The sequence below is a fragment of the Saimiri boliviensis genome, chromosome 9 (genome assembly GCF_048565385.1).
Source record: "Saimiri boliviensis isolate mSaiBol1 chromosome 9, mSaiBol1.pri, whole genome shotgun sequence".
Lineage (NCBI taxonomy): Eukaryota > Metazoa > Chordata > Mammalia > Primates > Cebidae > Saimiri > Saimiri boliviensis.
This window is the reverse complement of record NC_133457.1, coordinates 97,952,402-97,968,782: the sequence shown is the minus strand read 5'-3', so window position 1 is coordinate 97,968,782 and position 16,381 is coordinate 97,952,402. Positions and strand designations below refer to the sequence as shown.

At 49.6% G+C, this 16,381-nt stretch overlaps 1 protein-coding gene and 1 non-coding gene across 5 annotated transcripts in view; one reads left to right on the top strand and one right to left on the bottom strand.

The window, feature by feature from the left end:
- ZNF341 (zinc finger protein 341) overlaps nt 1-3,715 on the bottom strand; it is a 58,699-nt gene extending 54,984 nt beyond the window's left edge. For 3 of the 4 annotated variants that reach the window (XM_039479232.2, XM_074406412.1, XM_039479233.2), the window contains exon 1: nt 3,622-3,702. In XM_039479232.2, the coding sequence (XP_039335166.1) occupies nt 3,622-3,652 (31 nt within the window). In that variant the 5' untranslated portion in view covers nt 3,653-3,702. Of the gene's footprint in view, nt 1-3,621 lie in introns of all 4 variants that reach the window. The other variant, XM_039479234.2, reaches the window with a different exon arrangement.
- Nucleotides 3,716-6,815: 3,100 nt separating this feature from the next.
- Nucleotides 6,816-6,877, top strand: LOC120367986 (U7 small nuclear RNA). The gene has a single exon (XR_005582218.1). It is a non-coding gene; the product is annotated as a U7 small nuclear RNA (small nuclear RNA).
- The last annotated feature ends 9,504 nt before the right edge of the window (nt 6,878-16,381 follow it).

The window sequence follows — 16,381 nt, the reverse complement described above, 5'->3', positions numbered from 1 at the left end:
TCCAAGCACTTTGGAGGCCAAGGCAGGCAGATCCGGAGTTCAAGACCAGCCTGACCAACATGGTGAAACCTCGTCTTTAAAAATAAATAAATAAATAAATATAAAAATAAAAAATTTAAACAGTGGGTACAGTGCCTTATGCCTACAATCCTAACACTTTGGGAAGCCAAGGTGAGAGGATTGCTTGATGCTAGAAGTTCAAGACCAACCTGGACAACACAGCAAGACCTCATCTCTAGAAAATTTTTAAATTGATTGGGTGTGGTATTATGCACCTATAGCTACCTGGGAGGTTGAGGTGGGAGGATCACCTGAGCCCAGAAGTTTGAGGCTGCAGTGAGCTATGAATGCACTACTGCACTCCAGGTTTGGTAACAGAGTGAGATCCTGTCTCTACAAATGAAAATAAAAAAGACAGGCTAGACACAGTGGTTCATGCCTATAATCCCATCACTTTGGAGGCTGAGGCAGGCAGATCACTTGAGGTCAAGAGTTCAAGACCAGCCTGGCCAACATGGTAAAACCTTGTCTCCACTAAAAATACAAAATTATTTGGGTGTGATGGTGAGCACCTGTAATCCCAGTCACTCAAGAGATTGAGGCAGGAGAATTGCTTGAACTTGGGAGGCAGAGGCTGCAGTGCGCCAAGATCGCATCACTGCAGTCCAGCTTGGGTGACAGAGCAAGACTGTCACCAAAAAAAAAAAAAAAAAAAATTAAGTTAAATTAAATTAAAAAGGCAGCCTGTGCCAGGCGCGATGGCTTACACCTGTAATCCCAGCACTTTGGGAGGTCGAGATGGGTGGACCACTTGAGGTCAGGAGTTCAAGACCAGCCTGGCCAACATGATGAAACCTTGTCTCTCCTAAAAATACAAAAATTAGCCAGGCATGGTGGCATGAGGCTATAGTCTCAGCTACTCTGGAGGCCGAGGCACAAGCATTACTTGAACCCAAGAAGGTTCAGTGGAGGCTGCAGTGAGCCAAGACTGCACCACTGCACTTTAGCCTGAGCAATAGAGTGAGACTCTGTCTCACCAAAAAAAAAAAAAAAAGGCAGCCTGTGTAAAACTGAAGTCTAATTAAACATCATCCTCCATCCTGAAGTTTGTTCTTCCAGGAATCCTCATCAAGGAGAACAGGGCACCAGGACCAGGGTACCACTGTCTACCCATCCACAGCCCTTGAGGCATCACTTGGGTCTTCCCCTAACCCACTGCTCCCCCTCCCTACTGCCCATTTCTGGTTCTTCAGTAAGTCTAGCCCATTCTGCCTTGCTAAGACATGTCAAATAAAGTTTCTTTCCAGCCCCACCGTTGTTCCCCAGCCCTGTTCTCTGCTGTACAGCCTCAGCAGCCTCCACCTCGACCCCCAACTGCCACTCTGGCCCCCTCCAGTCTGTTCCAGAGCAGCCAGGGTGAACTTCATAAAACATACATCACATTGTGCTGCTCCCCTGCTGAAAACCTTTTCTTAGCTACACACTGATCCCAAGATAAAGCTCAGCTCCTCCATCAAACCCCGTCTCTAGCAACTCACCCACACCGATCTTCTGTGAATCCTAGGAGACCTCTCTCCCCAGGGCTTTGAAAATGCAGTGCCCACTGCCTGGGCCATTCTCATGCCCTCCTAGATCTCCACAGTCCTGCTGCCCCCGCCCCCCCCACCTTTTTTTTTTTTTTTTTTTTTTTTCAGATGAAGTCTCCCTCTGTCACCTGGCTGGAGCAGAGTGGCACAATCTTGGCTCACTGCAACCTCGACCTCCCGGATTCAAGTGATTCTCCTGCCTCAGCCTCCCAAGTAGCTGGGACTCCAGACATGCACCGCCACACCCCCCTAATGCTTGTCTTTTTAGTAGAGATGGGTTTCACCATGTTGGCCAGGCTAGTCTCAAACTGCTGACCTTGGGTCCACCCGCCTCAACCTCCCCAAGTGCTTGGATTACAGGCGGGAGCCACTGCACCCGGCCCCTGCTGCCCGTTCTTCACCCAAGAAGCATCCCACTGTCCTAGGAACTGATTTCTCTTTAACTGTCTTCATTACTCAATACACAAACACATTCTTGCAGTAAAAATTCAAACAATGAGGAAGTCCAAACAGCCTAAAGAAAAAAGTAAGCCTCGCCCCATTCTACTGGCCTCTGGGAGGGAATCACCGCTGATCCTGGCCTTCCAGATCCACCAGCCCCTGCTTATGTTATTCACAGTAGGAACGCCAGCTGACGTCATCTTCTTCTATATGACCTTTTCCTTAATTCGATAATTTCTCTCCTCCACCAGACTGAAGGGCAGAGACTATGCAGTGTCAGTGAGTATTCTGAATTCGAACACCTCTAGACGGACGTAGGCCTACCCGCCCCTCTCCCATTTCCTGGTGCAAACTGTGATCCTTCAAGAAGTGAAGGGAGTCCCGGAGCAGTGGCTCACGCCTGTAATCCCAAAACTTTGGGAGGCTGAGGTGGGCAGATCACTTGAGGTCAGGAGTTCAAGACCAAACTGGCCAACATGGTGAAACCCCATCTCTACTAAAAATACAAAAAAATTAGTTGGGTGTGGCTGCGCACGCCTATAGTCCCAGCTGCTCGGAAGACTGAGGCACTAGAATCGCTCAAACCTGGGAGGTGGAGGTTGCAGTGGGCCGAGACCGAGACATTGCACTCCAGCCTGGGTGACAGAGTGAGATGCCGTCTCAAACACTAAAAAAGTGTAAGAGTGGCTGAGTTTTCCTAGGAAGCTGCAGGACTCAAAGCTTCGGCTTCATCCCGCCAGTCTAGCACTTCGAGTCTGTACTCTATCTATATACCCATCTCATCCCACTCCTCCAAGAGTCTGTATTTCCCACAGTGTCTATTCTGTGCCACGGCCCTGAGTCGCTAAGGCTGCTCTTCCTCCCCGATGCCCAGCAGGTGCTCACATGGAGGTGCTCAGTGTTTGCATTCTCCAAAGCCCACAGTTCTGAGCCTGAGCACCACCCCCATCCCAGGTTCTTGCAGAGCACGGGACAGTCCATGGGCACCCAGCGTTCGCTGGCTTGGGTCGGCTGAATTTGTAAAACTGCACCACCACTGCAGGCGCTGGGTGTTTGCTGGCTTGGGTCCCTAGCTCTGCGACCAGGCTGTGCACACAGGTGGCCCCCTGCTGCTGTGGTCTGATTTTGAGACTACGTTCCAGCAAGAGGCATACAGTCCGATCCGCAGAAGTTCTTCGTGGTCAGGCCCCCGAGGCCCTCCGGCCAGCAGTTGCGGCCGCACCCCCCACCCCCGTCCCCGGCCCAGCGCGCCGCCGAGCAGCCTCCCGGGCCGCAGCAGTTCCAGACCGTCCCGCCGCCGCCTACCGCGCGGTTCCCTAGAGGGAGCCCCTCCCACGCCCGCCCTAGGCCGCCCAGGCTGGCGCTGTTCCGGGCTCGAGCCCCCTCCCCGCCGGCCCGGCTCTCCCCGGCTGTTCCGGCCCCGGAGCCCCCCCCGCCGGGCCTCGGCTCCCACGCTGTTCCCGCCCACGCCCCTCCCGCGGCTGTTCCGGCCCCGGCGCCCTCCGCCCCGCGGCAGCCGCGCGCCCAGGGCCGGGCGCGGCGGGAGGGGGCCCAACGCGGAACAGCCGCCTCCCCCGGCTCCGCCGTCGCTCACCCTCCAGGGCTTCAAAGATCGCCTGCGCCATCTTGGAGCCGCCGCCGTCGCCGCTGCGGGAGCCGAAACCCGACTACGCGAGCATTGTGGGAGCCGCGGCGGCAGAGTCGGGGCCGCCAGGGGGCGCCCAGGAGCCGCCGCTGAGCCCCAGTACTGGAAACCCAGCTCGGCTCGCGGACCCCCGCATCCCTGGGCTGCCCCGGCTACACTCGATAACCCAGTTACCGGACCATCGAGTGTGGACCCCGCCCCACTTGAACGTCCGAGTCTACACCGACCTTATATCCGCCGCACGCGCGAAATTTCCCGTCCCTATTATGTGAACCCATATCCCCATCTCACTGGAGCAGACCCTCCAACTCTGACACAGAACCCTCCAACTCTGACACAGAACCCCCCATTCTCACTGCACGTGAGTCCCCCGGGTCTGCAGCACGGACCCCATTTCCACTGAGCACAGTATGCTCCGACTCTGCAACAAACCATGAACCCCATCCCATCTCACCCAGACCACCCAGCTGTCACAGGGATCCCCCAACTGTGCAACACAGATTCCCATCCCCCACCCCCCGTTAGCGATTTCTCGCCCTTGACACCCCCCTCAACTCTGCCTGTCTCTCCTGACAGAGCCACCTGTCTCTCTCCTCGCATGACTCCTAGGCCGGAGCCCAGTGGGCGATCATAACCATGATCTCCTGGGCTCAGGCCATCCTCCCGCCTCAGCCTCCGGAGTAGCAGGGACTGCAGGCGTACACTGCCATCTCCTGATAATTTTTAAATGGTTTTGTAGAGATCAGGATCTCATTATGTTGCCCAGGCTGGTGTCGAACTTCTGGCCTCCGGCAATCCTCACATCTCGGCCTCCCAAAGCACTAGGATTATAGGCTTGAGTCTCCGTGCTGGGGATCCCATTATCTCTTAAGTAACTCCATCTCTTCACCCTCCATCCCTGCTTGTCGGGACCCCATTTCTGTCATATAACCCTCCCCACACCCACCTCAGCCACTCTTAGGCCAGCCTCTGAAGGACCCTGTCCAGTTGGCACAGAATGAGAGGTGCTCCTCACTGGGTCTCCTCCCACACACAGACCCCTCTCATCTTCATTCATGCTCCATCAACTGCTTATTGAGGGCCTTCTATGCACCAAGCCCTGTAATAGCTCTAGAGACACGGTGGTCCTTTCCCATGGAGTTAGAGGTGGGAAAAAAGACAGACATTAAATCTTAAAGGTTATTTCATTAATTACAATGTGTATGCCGGCCACGTTGGTTGACACCTGTAATCTCAGCACTTTGGGAGGCTGAGACTGGAGGACCACTTGATCCAGGAGTTTGAGACCTGCCTGGGCAACATAGTGAGATCCCGTCTCTACAACAACAACAACAACAAAAATATATATATAGCCGGGCGCGGTGGCTCAAGCCTGTAATCCCAGCACTTTGAGAGGCTGAGGTGGGTGGATCACGAGGTCAAGAGATTGAGACCATCCTGGTCAACATGGTGAAACCCCGTCTCTACTAAAAATACAAAAAATTAGCTGGGCATGGTGGCGCGTGCCTGTAATCCCAGCTACTCAGGAGGCTGAGGCAGGAGAATTGCCTGAACCCAGGAGGCGGAGGTTGCGGTGAGCCGAGATCGCGCCATTGCACTCCAGCCTGGGTAACAAGAGCGAAACTCCATCTCAAAAATATATATATATATATATATATATATATATATATAGCTAGGCATGGTGGTTTGCACTTCAAGTACTAGCTCCTCAGGAGGCTGAGGCAGAAGGATTGCTTGAGCCTGGAAAGTGGAGGCCGCAGTGGGCTATGATCTCACCACTGCACCCAAGCCTAGGCAACAGAGTTAAACTTTTCTCAATAATCATAATCATAATGTGTGATAGTGGTTTCAAAGAATCCTTGGGCAACAAGCAAGAGTTTAGGGAGTGCATAGAGGGGAGGGAAAAATGGAGGAAGGGACCATTGTTAAAGAAAAAAAATGCTGGGCTCAGTGGCTCACACCTGTAATCCCAGCACTTTGGGAGGCCGAGGCGCGTGGATCACTAGGTCAAGAGATCAAGACCATCCTGGCCAACATGGTGAAACCCCATCTCTAAATAAAATAAAAAAGAAAATATTAGCCTGTAGTCCTAGCTACTAGGGATGCTGAGGTGAGAGGATTTCCTGAGCCTGGGAGGTCAAAACTGTAGTGACCGTGATCATGTCACTACATCATGCCAGCCTGGGTGACAGAATGAGACCCTGTCTCAAAAAAAAAAAAAAAAAAGGTAAAAGAAAAAATTGTTCAGTGATCCTTGCTAAAACACAGACACAATAAGGAAGCCTTTATTCAGGACTATTGCGAGAGGTTCAGGTGACCACTACAAAGGGGTCTTGCAGTGGGGGAGAGAGACTGGGCTCAACTCTGAATACAGCATAGGCAAGTGGAAATGTAAAGCCGAGGAACATCATAGGAGGTTGTGGATAGGAGGTGGGGGTGGGAGTGGGAGGGGTCAGTGGATAGAAAATTACCAAGAGGAAACATCAGAGGTAAGGAGATTCTGGCTAAAGTGACCTAACAGGATTCTTGCTGAAGACAGGCCAGGGCAATCAACATCACCTGGGAGATGGTGACAGATGTGGAACCTGGTCAGGTATCTAGGATGATTAGATATCAAGGATGGGGGTTCTTGCTACACTGACTTAAAGCATTCTTTCCAGCCGGGCGCGGTGGCTCAAGCTTGTAATCCCAGCACTTTGGGAGGCCAAGGCGGGTGGATCACCAGGTCAAGAGATCGAGACCATCCTGGTCAACACGGTGAAACCCCATCTCTACTAAAAATACAAAAAATTAGCTGGGCATGGTGGCGCGTGCCTGTAATCCCAGCTACTCAGGAGGCTAAGGCAGGAGAATTGCCTGAACCCAGGAGGCGGAGGTTGCGGTGAGCCGAGATCGCGCCATTGCACTCCAGCCTGGGTAACAAGAGTGAAACTCCGTCTCAAAAAAAAAAAAAAGCATTCTTTCCAGAAACTAGATTTTACAAGGAAGTACACAGGTGAGCCTAGCAGAAGATTCCAAAGTCTGACCAGGCAGTTAGACCAAGCAAAGAATCTTTGTCACCATCAATCATGGATCTCTCCCATGATTATGGAAATATCCTCATACAACGGGACCAACATAGATTGGACTCTAAATGCATTCACTAGTGTCATAGCTGTTTTAGATTTTGTCTAGCAAGCTTTCTGGTTTTTGTTGGAAAGCCCCCAGAAAAAAATTTTTTTTTTAATTTTTAAAAAAAACATGCATTGATTTTACCTATTTTAGCCTCAGCTAAATAAATTTTTAAAATCACAATTTTTATTTTCTTGTATTCACTATATAACTCCTATAATTAAAAATTATTTGTTTGTCTGTGCACAGTGGCTCACGCCTATAATTCCAGCACTTTGGCAGGCCGACAGATCACAAGGTCAGGAGATCAAGACCATCCTGGCTAACACGGTGAAACCCTGTCTCTACTAAAAATATAAAAATTAACTGGGCATGGTGGCGTGTGCCTGAAATCCCAGCTACTCCGAGATTTCATCATTGCACTCCAGCCTGGCAACAGAATGAGACTCCGTGTCAAAAATATATATATATTTGTTCACAACTGGGCATGGTGGCCCATGGCCCTAATCCTAGCACTCTGGGAGGCCAGGGCAGGAGGACTGCATGAGCCCAGGAGCTTGAGACCTCTGAACTACAATTTTTTTTTTTGAGACAAAGTCTTGCTCTTGTCTCCCAAGCTGGAGTGCAATGATGAGATCTCGGCTCACTGCAACCTCCACCTCCTGAATTCAAGTGATTCTTCTGCCTCAGCCTCCTGAGTAGCTGGGATTACAGGCATGTACCACCATGCCCGGCTAATTTTTGTATTTTTAGTAGAGACGGGGTTTTACCATGTTGGCCAGGCTGGTCTTGAACTTCCAATCTCAGGTGATCCACCCACCTTAGCCTCCCAAAGTGTGGGATTACAGGCATGAGCCACCATGCCTGGCCAATTTTTTTAAAACTGTTTTTTTGAAGTTTCTCTCCCCTTGGAGAATCTTGCTAGCCACTGTTCCTGACAGGCTGTTTCTGTGGAGACAAAAGTGACTCCATCTTGGATGCTAACCCCCCATGTTGACTTCTGATTAGCCCCAGTCCTATGAATGGCTCCTGATTCCTACTTTATTTATTTATTTATTTATTTAGAGATGGAGTTTCGCTCTTGTTACCCAGGCTGGAGTGCAATGGCACGATCTCGGCTCACCGCAACCTCCGCCTCCTGGGTTCAGGCAATTCTCCTGCCTCAGCCTCCTGAGTAGCTGGGATTACAGGCACGCGCCACCACGCCCAGCTAATTTTTTGTATTTTTAGTAGAGACGGGGTTTCACCATGTTGACCAGGATGGTCTTGATCTCTTGACCTCATGATCCACCCGCCTCGGCCTCCCAAAGTGCTGGGATTACAGGCTTGAGCCACCGCGCCCGGCCGATTCTTACTTTATTTACTGTCCCTAGTCAACCTGATGTTATTGCACAAATTATAAGCTATGACATATACAGCATTCTTGCCTGCTCTGAAAGGTTCCTTTAATTGTCTTGCACAGAGCACTTAAAACTCTTTTCCTGTGGAATATGAGCCCTGAGTCTGGGAGTAACAGATGCAGGGATCTCCATGTCTTGCTGCTGCCCAAGCCCATGCCTCTGTCTGTAAGGTCCCGCATTGAAACACCCTTCACTGACAAACTGAATTTGTCTGCCTCATTCCTTGGTTTTTTGGCTTCCTTGGCATTTGGGCACCACTTTTTGCATATGGCCCTTTCACAGAACAGCCTCACAGACTCTCTGCCTATTCACGCCCTCAAGGCCCATTTCTACCAGGGAACTCCCTGTACTTCCCTGAACACCACTCCTGTGCATACAACTGCCACCCCGTTACCTCCGTTTCCCTTCCCATCCCCCTCTGCACAGTGAGCCCCAAGCAAATGTTCCCCACAGAAAGCCCACTCTGCCAGGGGCAGTGGCTCAAGCCTTCATCTCAGCATTTAGGGAGGCAGAGGGTGGAGGACCGCTTGAGCCTAGGAGTTCAAGACCAGCCGAGGCAACATAGTGAGACCCCATTCTCCACAAAAAGGAGAGAAAAAAGAGAAAATCCTCTCTTCTCCAAGACTCCACACCCTACCTCCCTTCCTGGGAATCTTGAAGACCCAGGGCACACCCCAAGCTGTAAGTGCCCCCTTGCATTGCCTCGCTGGCAGAGTATAGCCTGGGTTCCTTCCTCCCTGTCTCTCACATGCTCACGGATCCAATGGCATCAGATTCTCCTCTCTCCCCTGCAGGTTTCTCAATGTAACCATTCTCTGTTGGTTTGTTTACATCACCAAAGCCTGCAAAGCATACCTAGTCTTTGTTTTTGTTTTATGTATTGATTTATTTACTATTTGTTGTTCTTTGAGACACAGTCATGCTGTGTCACCAGGCTGGCGTGCAATGGCCCATCTCTGCTCACTGCAACCTCCGCCTCCCAGGTTCAAGAGATTTTCGCGCCCACCAGCACACCTAGCTAATCTTTGTATTTTTAGTAGAGACAGGATTTCACCATATTGGCCAGGCCAGTCTCGAACTCCTGAGCTCAAGCAATCTGCCTGCCTCGGGCTACCAGAGTACCGACATTACAGGCATGAGCCACCATGCCTGACCTGATTTTGTTTCATTACTCAAATAAGAAATGAATACATTCACATATATTTGATTACTTTCAAAATATTTGTTGAGCACCTACTGTGTGCTAGACACCGTTCTAGATGCTGGGGATGTAGGCATGAACCAAAAGACAAAAATCCTTGCCTTCATGGAGTCTCAGTCTAGCTAGGTGAGATGGGTTGTAAACAAGGAAAAAAGAGAGAGAAGGAGAGAAAGTTTCTATGATGTTAAATACATTTTTTTTCTGGAATGAGGGGAAGCTACTTTAGACAGAGTGGTCAGGGGGAGCCTGTCTGAGGAGGTGGACCTAAGAAAAGAGCTGGAGTTAGCAATGTGGAAAGAGAACACAAAGGCAGAGAGATCAACAAGTGCAAAGGCCCTGAGGCCGAAATGAAAGGAAACCTAGAACCACAAAGGGGCAGCCGAGGGTCCTAAGTGATGTATGGGTAGAGGGAGATGAGGATGCACAGAGGGATTGGACCATAGGAGGGTGGAGGTTTTATTCTGAGGGTGATGAGAGGTGCTGGACAGTAAAAGATTCACCAACACAAGCCTTGGCAGCTTTCCATTTATTTCCATACCACCACGTGCATATGCACTTGAGCAGACTTTCATGTGCTCTGCGGCCTTTACACATGCTGTTCTCTGCTGCTGAAACGCCTGGAGCAACAGGAGCCTCCAGGCGCGGTGGCTGAAGTCTGTAATCCCAGCACCTTGGGAGGCCAATGTGAGTGGATAACCTGAGGTCAGGAGTTCGAGACCAGCCTGGCCAACATGGTGAAGCCGTGAAACCCATCTCTACTAAAAATACAAAAATTAGGCTTGTTGGTGCATGCCTATAATTCCAGCTACTCAGGAGGCTGAGGCAGGAGAATCGCTTGAACCCAGGAGGCAGAGGTTGCAGTGAGCTGAGATATGGACTACATATGCCTGTAGCCTTAATGTAGTCCCAGCTACTTGCAGCTGAGCTCTGGGCTACAGAGCAAGACTTCATCTCAAAACAACAACAACAACACACACAGACACACACACACACAGACACACACACACACACACACACACACACGAAGGCTTGGCCTACAGAACAACTATGAATGAGTTTCAGGGAGGTAGAGCCCACCTCCAGCAGGCTCCCCAGCCAGGCTCCCTCTGCTACGAACTTCCCACTCCTTACTGCCACCTCTTCATCTACCAAACATTTATCAGTCCCATGTCCCATTCCCTTGGGGCTACCTAGTTGGCACCAAACAGAATCCAATCACAGCTTAGAGACTCCTGGGGGTAATGTAGTAATTCCAGGCAAAGGGTCAAGCAGGGAAGAGGGAGAGTGGGAACTGTCTAATGTCCCCCTCCCCAGTGAGTGTTCGAGCCACCCCGGAAAAGTTAACTTCTCTATGGGGAGGGGAAAATCTCATGCTTCAGTCAGACTCCCAGCTGCAAGCGGAACATGCCAACACACAAGGCAATGCTGGCTCCTGACGTCTTGTTGGGTTGGTTAATGTTGGTAGGAAGCAGTAAAGGATGCGGTTGTCATGGATTGAATTGTGTCTCCCCCACTAAATTCGTATGTTGATGTCCTAGCCCCTAGTACCTCAGAATGTAACTGTCTTCGGAGATAGGGTCTTTTAAGAGCTGATTAAGGGGTTGGGCACGGTGGTTCATGCCCGGAATCCCAGCACTTTGGGAGGCCAAGGTGGGCAGATTACCTGAGGTTGAGAGTTCGAGACCACTCTGGCCAACATGGTGAAACCCCATCTCTACTAAAAATACAAAAATTAGCCGGACATGGTGGTGGGCGCCTGTAATCCCAGCTACTCGGGAGGCTGAGGCTGGAGAATCACTTGAACCCAGGAGGCGGGCACACCACTGCACTCCAGCCTGGATGACAGAGCAAGACTCTGCTAAAAAAAAAAAAAAAAAAAAAAAAAAGAGGCCAGGCACAGAGGTGGATCACCTAAGGTTAGGAGTTCGAGACCAGCCTGGCCAACAGGGTGAAACACTGTCTCTACTAAAAATACAAAAATTAGCTGGGCATGGTGGCAATCACCTGTGGTCCCAGCTACTCTGGAGGCTGAGACAGGAGAATCGCTTGATCTTGGGAGGTGGAGGATGCAGTGAGCTGAGATCATGCCACTGCACTCCAGCCTGGGTGGCAGAGTGAGACTCCATCTCAAATTTAAAAAAAATAATAATAAAATAAATAAAAAATTAAAAAGAGCAAATTAATGTTAAATGAGGTCCAATACAACTGGTGTTCTTATAAGGAGAGGAGATTAGGGCAGGCTGTGGTGACTCATGCCGGTAATCCCAGCACTTTGGGAGACCCAGGTGGGCAGATCACCTAAGGTCAGGAGTTCAAGACCACCCTGGCCAACATGGTAAAACCTCATCTCTACTAAAAATACAAAAATTAGCCAGGCTTGGTGATGGGGGCCTGTAATCCCAGTTACTTGGGAGGCTGAGGCAGGAGAATGGCTTGGAACCTGGGAGGGGGAGGTTGTAGTGAGCCAAGATCATGCCACACTGCACTCCATCCTGGGAAACAGAGCAAGACTCATCTCAAAAAAAAAAAAAAAGCACTCAGGAAACAATCCCTGGCACACAGGCAGTGCTCAGTACTCTACTCTCTGTAAGTGCTCGCTGGGCAAAGGTAAACAAACAGGATCTGGCCTGAGGAACTCAGAGTTACCTAAAATTAAAAAGGTCACCAGGTGTCTCCATGTTCGCAGCTGCTTATCCTTAGCATGCTGTTCTTGAGGGCAGAGATTTATTTATCCATGTGAGAAAGGGCTTAACAAAAGAGAGCACCCAGGAAGAAGGCGCCAAACCAAATAGTTTCCCAACACCTTCTCCTGATGCTGGCCATGTGTCAGGACTCACTGACTGACTCTTCATGGGAGCAGTAGTAATAGATTTCTAGAAGTTCTGTTTGGTTCCTTTTCACATCTGCCATTAAATAGTTTTCTGCTCCCAATAGTGATGTTTTAAGTTCTAAATTTTGTGTGCAGAATTTTTAAAAAGAATTCATGTCTGTGAATTACAGTACCTGAAATCTGCATTCATCTTGATTTTTTTTTTTTTTTTTTTGAGATGGAGTCTCGCAGTCTCGCTCTGTGGCCCAGGCTGGAGTGCAGTGGCATGATCTTGGTTTACTTGGTGGTTTCCTGAAGTTGAAGAGACGTGTGCCTTTCTCAAGAGAGGTTTTTGTTTTGGTTTGGTTTTGGTGCTTTATTTTATTTTTTTTTTTTTGAGACTAAGTCTCTCTGTCACCCAGGCTGGAGTGCAGTGGTGTAATCTTGGCTCACCACAACCTCTACCTCCCGAGTTCAAGTGACTCTCCTGTCTCAGCCTCCCGAGTAGTTAGAATTATAGGCACATGCCACCATGCCCAGCTAATTTTTGTATTTTAGTAGAGACGAGGTTTCACCATGTTGGCCAGGACAGTTTCAATCTCCTGACCTCGTGATCTGCCCACCTCGACCTGCCAAAGTACAGGGATTACAGGCGTGAGCCACTTTGCCCAGCCTGAGCTTTCTTGATCTGTTATATCATGCTCTATTTCCTGGGGTACAAAAACACTCATTAATAATCACAACTTCCTAAGGAGAGCTTTAAAAAAGAAATCCTCTTTTCTGCTCCTTTAACTGTTCTGCTCAGTATGAAGGCAGCCTTTTCCGTAGTTCCATGGGGCCAATGGTGTGGGTTGCCAAGTGGATTCATTTCACTTTAGACTTGAGGGCAACACCCCTTGGGGCTCAGCCTGCTGTGAGGATATCTGGTATATGGCTCACCACCTTGGGAGGCCCTGGATTTTCACTTGTGTTCTTCTTGCTCTGTGTGGTTGACAAACCGAATTTCACAGGTTTAATATTGGTAAATACCCTCATGTCATATGTGGCCTTGGTGTGCCAATATTTTAATCCTGTTAACCATCTGGTTACCAGCTTTTTCTCCCTAATTGGCATGAGCATTCCTCATACTATTTTTTTTTTTTTTTTTTGAGATGGAGTTTTGCTCTTGTTACCCAGGCTGGAGTGCAATGGCACAATCTCGGCTCACCGCAACCTCCACCTCTTGGGTTCAGGCAATTCTCCTGCCTCAGCCTCCTGAGTAGCTGGGATTACAGGCACGCGCCACCATGCCCAGCTAATTTTTTGTATTTTTAGTAGAGACGGGGTTTCACCATGTTGACCAGGATGGTCTTGATCTCTTGACCTCGTGATCCACCCGCCTCGGCCTCCCAAAGTGCTGGGATTACAGGCTTGAGCCACGGCGCCCGGCCTTCCTCATACTTTCAAGCACTTCAGTTTATTTATTTGTTTGATATAGGGTCTCACTCTAGCCCAGGCTGGAGTGCAGTGGCGTGATCACTGCTTACCACAGACTTGACCTCCCCAGGTTCAAGTGATCGTCCCAAACTTGTAGTTGGGACTGCAAATGTGTGCCACCATGCCTGACTAATTTTTGTATTTTTAGTAGAGACAGGTTTTCATCATGTTTCCCAAGCTTGTCTTGAACTCCTGGGCTCAAGAGATGCATCTACCTTGGCTTCCCAAAGTGCAGGGATTACAGACATGAGCCACTGCACCTGGCAGAACTTCAGTGTTTTGTTTTGTTTTTTGTTGTTGTTGTTGTTGTTTGTTTTTTTTTTTGTTTTTTGTTTTTTTTTTTTTTTTTGAGACGGAGTTTCGCTCTTGTTACCCAGGCTGGAGTGCAATGGCGCGATCTCGGCTCACCGCAACCTCCGCCTCCTGGGCTCAGGCAATTCTCCTGCCTCAGCCTCCTAAGTAGCTGGGATTACAGGCACGCGCCACCATGCCCAGCTAGTTTTTTGTATTTTTAGTAGAGACGGGGTTTCACCATGTTGACCAGGATGGTCTCGATCTCTCGACCTCGTGATCCACCCGCCTCGGCCTCCCAAAGTGCTGGGATTACAGGCTAGAGCCACCGCGCCCGGCCTTGTTTTGTTTTTTATGATTTTTTAGAGACAGGATTTCATCATGCTGGCCAGGCTGGTCTTGAACTCCTGGCCTCAAGTGATCCGCCTGCCTTGGCCTCTCAAAGTGCTGGGATTACAGGTGTGAGCCCCCATGCCCGGCAGGAACTTCAGCGTTTTTAAGAGGATATTTTAATATATAATATATTGCCTAACATAGTCATTATCTTCAAGGAAGGATTAACCGAAGACAGTAGTCTACCATTACAAAAGAAGAACCCCAGAAAACCCAGTTTCAGAGACAAAATAGGCCCAGCACAACTTCCTCCATCATTGACCTCTGAAATTGTCCCCTGACACCAAGGCAATAATATCACAGGTAAATACCATATGGCCCAAGTACCAGGAGACACCCTCACAAGTCACAGGCACCCCTCAACATGTAGCTGTTATTCAGTGACAACTCCACACAGTGACATCATGCTAATGTCACCCATCAATGCTCTGGAAGATGGCAACTCAAAACTGTATATTGCTTTGACAAGCAAGTGTTGAGTACCCAGCCTGTGCCCAATGCTGGGGTTACAGCAGAAAACAAGACAAACAAGATTTCTTCCTTCATAGAATTTATAGTTTGGCAAGAGCAATGGACAATGAACACACACCAAACAAGTAAGTCCAAAGGGTAAAAAGTTCTATGAAAGAAAAAAACACATAAGAACATGGTGGTCAGCCGGGCGCGGTGGCTCAAGCCTGTAATCCCAGCACTTTGGGAGGCCGAGGCAGGTGGATCATGAGGTCAAGAGATCGAGACCATCCTGGTCAACATGGTGAAACCCCGTCTCTACTAAAAGTACAAAAATTAGCTGGGCGTGGTGGCGCGTGCCTGTAATCCCAGCTGCGGAGGTTGCGGTGAGCTGAGATCACACCATTGCACTCCAGCCTGGGTAACAAGAGTGAAACTCTGTCTCAAAAAAAAAAAAAAAAAAAAAAAAAAAAAAAGAACATGGTGGTCAAGCGTGGCTCACGCCTGTAATTTCAGCACTTTGGGACTTTGGGAGGCCAAGATGGGCAGATCACGAGGTCAGGAGTTCAAGACCAGCCTGGCCAATATGGTGAAACCCTGTCTCTACTAAAAATACAAAAATTAGCCGGGTGTGGTGGCGTGCGACTGTAGTCCCAGCTACTCTGGTGGCTGAGGCAGAAGAATCGCTTGAACCCAGGAGGTGGAGGTCGCAGTGAGCTGAGATCATGCCACTGCACTCCAGCGTGGGCAGCAGAGCGAGACTCCGTCTTGGAAAAAAAAAAAAAAAAAAGAACCAGGGTAATGAGTCAGAGTGGACAGTGCTACTTCAGATTGGATGTCTTGGAAAGTCTCTCTGATGAGGTGGCATTTGAGCTGAAACCTGAAGGATGAGAAGAAGCCTGTCATGGGAAGAACCCAGGATGGTAAATACCAGGAAGAGAAAAAGCAAGGGCAAAGATCCTGAGATAGAAGGGTTCTTGGCCCAAGGAATAGAAAGGAAGCCGTTTTGGCTGGGGCCGAGTGAGGTGGCCAGTGGTGAAACATGGGGTCAGAGAGGGAGACGGGACCAGATTACAGGAGGTCTTCTCCCTTGGGCCTTGGGGAGGAGTTTGGATTCTAAGAATACATTGAAGCCGGCCACCAGCGCTTTGGGAGGCCGAGGCAGGTGGATCACCTGAGGTCAGGAGTTCGAGACTAGCCTGGCCAACATGGTGAAACCCCATCTCTACTAAAACAAAAATTAGCCGGGCGTAGTGGTGGAGGCCTGTAGTCCCAGCTACTTTGGAGGCTGAAGCAGGAGAATCGCTTGAACCCGGGGGGCAGAGGTTGCACTGAGCCGAGATCATGCCACTGCACTCCAGCATGGGCGATAGAGAGAGGCTGTGTCTCAAAACGTACATACATACATACATACATACATGGAAGCCATTAAGGGACCATGTGACTGACACTCAAAAGATCTCTGTGGTCAAGGCTACCCCAGTCAGAACTGTCTCGCTTAAAGATGGGGCCCTGTACCTCTCTGTATCACCACCTGTCGCTCATCCCAGATCGAAGCAGGGCGACTCCTCCTTCCAA